Source organism: Ixodes scapularis, unplaced genomic scaffold, assembly GCF_016920785.2.
Source record: "Ixodes scapularis isolate PalLabHiFi unplaced genomic scaffold, ASM1692078v2 ptg001986l_1___fragment_2___debris__unscaffolded, whole genome shotgun sequence".
Lineage (NCBI taxonomy): Eukaryota > Metazoa > Arthropoda > Arachnida > Ixodida > Ixodidae > Ixodes > Ixodes scapularis.
Window position 1 is genome coordinate 1,172 of NW_024610224.1, and position 8,159 is coordinate 9,330.

At 44.4% G+C, this 8,159-nt stretch overlaps 1 protein-coding gene across 1 annotated transcript; it reads right to left on the minus strand.

Moving 5' to 3' along the window:
* Positions 1–325: 325 nt before the first annotated feature.
* On the minus strand, positions 326–8,159 carry LOC120845701. The gene is made up of 6 exons (XM_042288349.1): positions 8,090–8,159; positions 7,964–7,993; positions 7,449–7,523; positions 4,152–4,232; positions 1,291–1,538; positions 326–554 (listed from the first exon to the last, which is right to left on the minus strand). Exons 1-6 carry the CDS (start codon positions 8,157–8,159, stop codon positions 354–356), a joined length of 705 nt encoding a protein of 234 aa, XP_042144283.1. The 3' UTR covers positions 326–353.

Genomic DNA, 8,159 nt, shown 5'->3' on the forward strand with positions numbered 1-8,159 from the left:
TAATTTTCAACTCAGTGCAATTTGTTTAGAGTCCCTGAAAGATTAAGTTTTTCATAATCCAGATTCCATAGCAATACCACTAACATGGTGCATTACTTGAAACATCAGCTCACCGCCTAAGATCACTAGTCAGAAGGGAAAAGCCTCGACTTGATTAGAAAATCAGGGGAAATGACTAACCATGATGATAAAGAAAGTGCTTGCTTTATAAACACTTATTCAGGAATTATATGAAAATACTCTTGCCACTTTACGCGCACGTTTACAAACCACAAATTTTGCTTAAAACTGATCCAGTAATTCTTCAGATTCTTGGCAGCTGACAAATTAAAAGAAAAAAGTTCCCATCATTTTTAATTAGCAATGAAGGTGTGGAATGAAAACACCTTACCAACGGCCACGGCACAGAGCTGCGTGCCCCTGAACGGCCGCTTGTTGCCCCTGCGGCCGCAGATGCTGAAGTGCATCTGCACCTGCTTCCGCAGGAGCCGCTCCAGGGTGCGCCGCACAGCCTCCGCGATAGTGTTGCCACCCAGGCCGGAGAGCTGCTCCTTCTACACGAATAAAAGAAAAAAATATTGCACTTTAAGAATCACAGTTCATTTAATATGAGTAAGATGAAAACTGACTATGGTATGGCATCCATCTCACCTAAGTGAAAAGGTAATGTGAAATTGCATTAACTCTGTTGACAGTATTTACTACACTATTATATAAAAGAGAGTACGGAAGATCTAATGAAAATAAACCCTGAAGAAGGGGAGCAAGGGAAAAAAAAGGACAAACACATATCTCGAAACACACCTAGCTGCATTTGGAGATTTGTGTTTGTCTTTTGTCGCCATACCTTTTCTCCAGAGTTACTACTGTTATTGTCCAGCTAGCTTCCACCTCTGCAATTATTGCATTATCATCATACTGAAGATCGATCCAGACTTTTACTGAAAGTAATTAATAGATCAGGTAATTGGCCCCTGCTGTTCTTGATGTTCTTGTTGCCTTCTTCCCTTCATTTTATACTTTCCAGCGAGCACTGATTGCCCTTAATCATTCTATATGCCCCTGTTCTTGACTCAAAAGTATGTAGAGGTGTGAAAACAATAAGGCCATATCTTCAATCGTAATGCTGCCTTAATAAGTGGCTGTCTGTGACTAAATACAGATAATGGTTAAGCTAACATTTTGGTAAAGTTTAGATACGAAGCAGTTGAACATATGCCGTCGCTCCATTTCTCAAACCGGTTGAGCCACAAGGCACTAACATATAGTGAAAAAAAGTTTGATATTCACCAGGACAGCCTGATCAGGGGGGTTGATGAGGCGCCTCTCTGCTGCCTCAAAATCTTCCATTGTCGCCAGCGGTAAAATAAAAACCGCTGGCGGCACTGGGGCATCAGGCGGGCAGTTCGCACGCTCCAGCTGAGCAATGCGCACTGCCAGCTGTTCCTGGTTTGCCAGGACCTGCGCCGTGTCCTGGCGGAGAAGGTGCACCTCGTGCCGCACATCCAGCACCACCTTCAGTAGCTCCGACTGGAAGGCTAAAATAGAGGCAAAGAAAATTCTTGTGGTCAGAGATCTACGAAGGAAACGTGCTGAAAACAACACTTCACCTAAGACTAAAAAGAAAAAACAATGATAAAAAAAATTATAGCTCAAAAAAATATTTCCAAGCCTTATGCAATTGATGGCAGCAAATGTAGGCCGTCCTGCCAGTGGATCTTTCATCGCACATATTGTTTACGTCCAAGCAATAAATTATATTTTGTTCCACCTTTCGAGAGACCAGAAACCTACAAATCATAGACGTGATTGTAGCTTCAAATTTAGCTACTTTAGAAATTCCAGCTCCAAATCTGTACCCGTTATCACCTCAAGGACCACAGTAAAAAAAAGTCCGGCTCCTAGCGGATCATTACTAATTTCCCCCTTTATGTAGAGAATTAAGATACATGCAGGCACATTTTACATCAAATATATATTATCTTATGGAGCCGTACACATTTCAAATGCCAAAAGCATTGCTGCCCCCTCTGACAACGAAATCGTATGAGAACTACTACTTGCAGCGTATGAGTAATGTGCAAAAGTTCATTTTTTCTTAAGGTGAAAACGAGTATAGCTATATTTGAAAATGATATCCCCAAATTTAGCTACTCCCCCCCCCCAACCACTCCCCTTGGCCAGTGACCATGGAAAGCAGGGTTTGGGGGGGAGGTGAGGTTTGAGGGCAGCACTGTTGAAGGCCTAGGGTGGCAAAATGTTAAGTTCACCTCTCGTCACAAGACTTTCGGAAGGGGCACAGCGTCACTGAAGGTGCGCAGCCTCATGATACGTTGTGGCACTGGACTGGTGATTATGGTTTATAGCATCTACTACTGTCTTGTGTAAGGTGAAATAGAGCATAGGAAACAGCCTCATCACTCCACAAGATTTCAACACAATAGGTAAGCTTCTTAAAACAAGCTAAACATTAGTCACTTTTCTTAATCAGACACTAGCTTTTTTTAGATATTTGAATAATAAAAATAAAACAGCTGTCACTGATAATAAAAATAAAACAGCTAGCTTGAACATGCAAATCAACCCAAGCTATAGGCACCAGGTTGCCCCACCTAGCCCAGAGTGGCGGAGGGGTTAAGGTCGCAGGTCTTTCTCCGCCACCACTACTGCCGGCTAAATGGTGCCACCTGCTGCCCTATGTGTGTGCTTACTTGCACAGTCACCGACATTTTTTACTGATGTAAGCGATTGCTGGCATCATGTGTACAAAGTCTGCTTTGGGGTCCCTCAAGGCACTGATACCGACGGACGTTGGGGTTCCTTAAGATACTGATATCAATGCCACTGATAAAGAGGTCGCAACCGTTGGACATATGGAAAACTATTTTATCTCAGAGTTGATGAAATGACATGTCGCAACTAGGATGCTTTCATGTACTATCGGGGAAAAATGAAATGCGAACAGAGGAGCGCGTGGCTCGCGGTACAGGCTGCGCCGCCTGGAAGTGAGCCTAGGAGCGAGGGTGCGTGGCCTACTCCGACGTGTTCACGCCCCTCCCTCTGCTCCTCAAGCTTCAGCAGTGCGCCTCTTAGTGCGCTGAAAGCTATCGCCGCTATCTTTGCTGGCTCAGCGCGAGCGGTGGAAAGAAGCTCGCCGCACTCGCCGAGCAGGCAAAGATAGCGGTGACGGCTTTCAGCGCACTGAGAGGCGCACTGCCGAAGCTGGGCGAGCGCCAATCGAGGGGCGTGAACACATCGAAGTAGGCCACGCACCCTCGCCCCGAGGTTCACTTCCAGGCGGCGCAGCCTGTACCGCGAGCCACGCGCTCCTCTGTTCGCATTTCATTTTTCCCCGATAGTACACTTTGCTCAGGTTGGCAATACTTGCACTTTCATAACGATTTTGTTTATTTTTTGCTTAGGAGCATGAGAGGTCTTCAATTTGTGATTCTGGAGTATGATCGTTTGTATACGGAGTATTGCCATAACTGCAGACTTATGGCAAGGCCACGTCGAGGCATGTCCAACACTCCTGTTTTGGTGTAAGCACCGAGTGCCTGACTTGGGCCTCAAAACGTTTATTTAACAAGACCCCCACCGCTGCCACCTGTCAGTGCCACAGTGCAACTGCCATCATGACAAGCATCAATGTTCAAAAGGCAGAACTGGTCTCATACAAAGCTAGAAGTATGAACAGATAGGTTTCAAAGGTGCCCCTGCTGCACGAGGATTCATACAGCCAAGGCACATTTTCTAAAGCAAGAAGGCTTGCCATTCACGTTAAGGTTTCAAAGGTGCTTCTGCTGCACAAGGATTCATGCAGCCAAGGCCTATTTCTAAAGCAAGGGGACTTGCAATTCATGTTGAAGTGAGATTATGTAGATATCAGCAATGACCGGTTCATGTAAAGATGTCAAACATGTTGTTCTTAACAGGCAATCAAACATCTCATTCTTGAAATGTAAAACCGAGCATTACGAGTGATGGGCAGGTTTTGTTTTGGTGGTCGAACTATATCGAGAGTATGGGCATTTAATGCCATACTAAGGGCATTGGAAAAATGAAATGTACAGATGTGATTGTGCCAGTCTTCTAAACTTGGTCAGGTCAATATTAAGCAGTGATCGTAATGAAACATCTGGTATGCTTACGGGACATGGTAGCCTCAACCACCTGAGCTGCCTCAGCTGCCTCCAAATTCCGCCTCCTGGGGGCTTGCCGCTCTGCCAGGGCTGTGGTAAAGTATGTTTTAGTCTCAGATTAAGGTCTTTCAACTCGTCACACAAGTCATTCACACTTTTCAGCAACTACATATCAGCCATTTTGGCACAGCCAGTGTCCATCTCTGCCCAACATCTCAAGGGCAGTCAATGTCAAGAAATCTGACAGATACGCTTCAAATGCACACCTTTTTGGGAGGCAAAGTATGTTTGTCAGCTCCACTTCCAAAATGAGCATAAGGTGTCCAAAGCTTAAGCTTGGTGACTTCTTTTATAAACGGTTTTCGAGGCAAGCAAAAAATTTTATGAATGACCGGAGGCAGCAGATTGGAGGCGACAGCAAATTTTCTGCAGTCTGCCAAAAAAATGTGCATGTGAAACGTGTCATCACAAATGCCGGTATAGACAGCCTTTTTTAAAGGGATGCTGAAATGAAAATTAAAATATACTTCCCACGTTAAGAAAGAAGTTAAATGTAATCACTGAAGTCAGCTAATGACAATCACACGTTAGTATTTTTAACAGATGGTTATATTTTTCGTTCCAAACAGCCAATTCCATCGAGAGCAGCTGTCGGAGAGCACTATGCTTCTTGAGAAAACCAGCACCTACAGCGCGCTCGTGATGTAAGGTTTAACTTCGCGGGCAAGGCTACAAGGAGGCTGGTGTGGTTGTGAACTGTGCCACTTGGTAGTGTCAACATGTTACAATCTGGCGGTTCAAGAGGCCCGCTTCCCGCAGAAGTTGAATAGGCACGGGAGAGAAGGGAAGTTCGGTTCCGCCAAGGGAGAGAAGCGAAGTTCAGTTCCGCCAAGTTTAACAGTCTATGCACGCTCAGAGCTTAGCACAATACTTCTAGGGAGTGGCACTGCTTTTATGTGAAGTTTTACTTAACGTTCGGAAGCATCCACCAGGTGTAATCTGGTAATAAATTTTTTTTTTTTATTTTTTTTTTTTTCGTTTTAAAAAGTTTTTTGGCGTCAATTGAAACTAAAAATTGGCATCTTTGTGGTGTGGCCAAAATGTGCTTGGTATTTAAACCATAAAATAGACTAGGCATTTTGCTGCAGTACCCCTTTAAAGGGATGCTGAACCGAAATTTTGATTACACAAAACACGCGGTAAAAGTGTGCAATGGGATGCTACAAACACCAAAACACCACTCATACAGCGATATCTTGAACGGATGACCAAATTTTTCAAGAAAAGGAGGCGCATTTGAGAGAGATGATGTCGCCATGTTTCTCCGAGAAGGAGAGGGAACGGCCTCGCGTCTTCTCTGCCTCACAGCCTTGAGGGAGCGAAGCGGAGAGAGGAGGAAACTCGGTATAGTGATGTCACGCGCCTCGTCGGCCTAGTTCAATCTGGACCTCTTTTTCCAAAAATGCGGCCATCCATTCGAGATATCGCCTTACGAGTAGTGGTGTAGGGATTGTAGCGTCCCGCCTACATTTCCTGCATTGTTTTTTCTGAAATCCAAATTTCGGTTCACCATCCCTTTAAACTAATAACACTGGCTGTATCAGACGGTGGACAAGGGGAAACATCTCAGCTGTCTCATTTATGCTCATCAAATCATTAATTCCAACAGTTACAATTGTTACAAGAACCTTACATGCAGAGTGAAAGAGGTATAGCAGCTCAAGAGTGAAGCCACTGATCTCTGACAATTTGCTGGATCGCGCATCCCCGCTTGGTTGCTGTAGCACAAATGCGGCCACCGCACAGTCACCTTGCCACAAAAAATCTACCTTTCAGAGCGCAGCTAGGATGGGCGGCAGTGTGCTGAAGACACGTTTTCTGCTTACTTATTGTCATTTGTCGTAGAGGTTGTTTAAAACCTGGCGTAAATGGTGACCTTCGTTGGCCTTCGAGAACATGAGCAAATTTGTACAAAAGTCCAGCACCAGAGGAGAAAAGCACAACTCCTTGAAAGCAAGTCTAGCCGGTCTAGCGGCATGATAGAAATTTCCTTGGTATGCCAAACTGCTGCATCTCTGTGCCTTCACACACGTGGATAGCGATCAAGAATCGACGCCGTATTGATGTGTTTTGCATGTGCAACGTGCGTGAAAATCTATGTGCCTCTGGAGCAGCGTTTTACTTTACTGTGGTGACTGTAGTGTCGAGACCGGTTATAACAAAATAGCGGCTACATCAAAGCAATCTCGATTTCCCATTCCCTTTCACACTTCGTTAACCAAAGTCAGTTATAACGAAATAGCGGATACAGCGAAGTGATTTTCGATTCCCGTTGACTTCGTTATAACCGGTCTCGGCGGCATTTGTAAATTGCGGCGTTCGTGGTCCAGATAAGTCTGATGCAGTGGCGACGGACGAGGGGGGGCGGCAGCGGTGGTTGAAGGGAGGCTTTCTTGTGGGCACTTACCGAGGTGGTGGAATTCATGAGTAATCGCATGAGGTTACGATAGAGCAGTTTGCAGTAAGTATATATGCAATTATTTTTATAAACAAAATAAAGTGTGCTATTTGAGGCATTCAGCAGTTCCAATGAACGCAACACTTTATGCTTGTTATATAATGAAGCACATAAAAAAATTTTCCGGGTTAGACTCTTTACTGACCCATGAAAATTACAGTATGAATGTTACTGGATCTTATGATTAGGCCTGCGCTGTGCTCTATAAACCGCCTTGCCTGGCGGTGAAGTCTGATCTTTGAGTAGCACCAAGCTGTTAGCTTGACCGGTATCCAAGGATGCGAAGGCACAGAGATGTAGCACTTCGGCGTGCCAAGGAAGCTTTGATCACGTTGCGACACCGACAAGACTTGCACTTGGCGAGTTGTGCCTTTTTCCTGCAGTGCTGTACTTTCGTAAAACTTTCCACGCGTTCTTAAAGGTAATTGTCAACGGTTACACCAGGTTTTCAAAAAATTCTCCGGCAAATAATAACGAACGAGCAGAAACATATCTTCAGCACGCTACCGCCCAGCCTCGCTGCGCTCCAAAAGGTTGATTACCTGTGGCACGATGGCCAACCGGTGGCCGCATTCGAATAGCGGGGAAGCGCAATCCAGCAATTATCGTAGAGATCAGTGAGCGAAGCAGATTAATGCTAACCACAGTTTGTTGAACATTTAAAAAATAGCTGATAACCTTGTATGTGATATCTCTAGAAATACAAACAAGCGGGTTAAATATACAACTTTCCTATGTCAGTCTAGATTATCTGTGAATCATTGGAAAGAGCCGACTGTGAAACTTACGAGATGTAGGAGCCCGACTTTCTTTGGACCACCCCTTACTGGATGGAGGGTCTGGGGCCCTGCGCTTGGGAGGGGCTGGAGAAAAGTATCACAATTTACTTTCCACATGGGCAATTATGGCTTGGCCAGAGTGCCCCTTTTCTTTCTAAAATCTTAGACAACTTTTATCTACTCGTTTAGAATGCAATGCATGCAAAAGGCATGAACCCCCCCCCCCCTTTTTTTCTTGCTGCCATACTGCCAAAATGGAACATCAGAAAGGTTTAGGCGTGATTTTAAAACAAACTCTCTTTAATTTCATAAATTATTGTTTGCTTATATTCACATAAAAGAGGAATTTTGTATCCACGAGCATCTTTCAAATAACAAAATCTTAAAATCCCAATTCAAATTAACTGTTTTCTAAAGTCAAATGGAGGAATCACTTTTTACAGTTTTAGATAGGTTTGAACCTTCATGAATAACGTGTAGATTCTCATGTGTAAAACATGTGGAAATAAAGCAAGGACACTTACCCCTTGCACAGGCACCTCCCAGGCCAGTAGCTGCAAAATCAATGTCAAGTGTAAATACATTGTCAGTGTCTCTCGCAAGGTAAAAAAAAGATGAAATATATTTTTCTTTACTGTAGGCTAACTCACGTGGAATGGGCACTGAGAGACGCACAGGAGCGTCCGCCGTGTTGTCTCTCCCAGTGGCTAGAACAGACAT

What these genes read in the sequence shown, in the direction of transcription:
- LOC120845701 (XM_042288349.1), bottom strand. Translation starts at nt 8,159, where the DNA reads ATGTCTGTTCTAGCCACTGGGAGAGACAACACGGCGGACGCTCCTGTG. An exon ending in GGGAGGTGCCTGTGCAAGGG is followed by an intron (nt 7,524 to 7,963) that starts GTAAGTGTCCTT and finishes ACTTTTCTCCAG; the next exon opens with CCCCTCCCAAGCGCAGGGCC. An exon ending in AAGTCGGGCTCCTACATCTC is followed by an intron (nt 4,233 to 7,448) that starts GTAAGTTTCACA and finishes ACTTTACCACAG; the next exon opens with CCCTGGCAGAGCGGCAAGCC.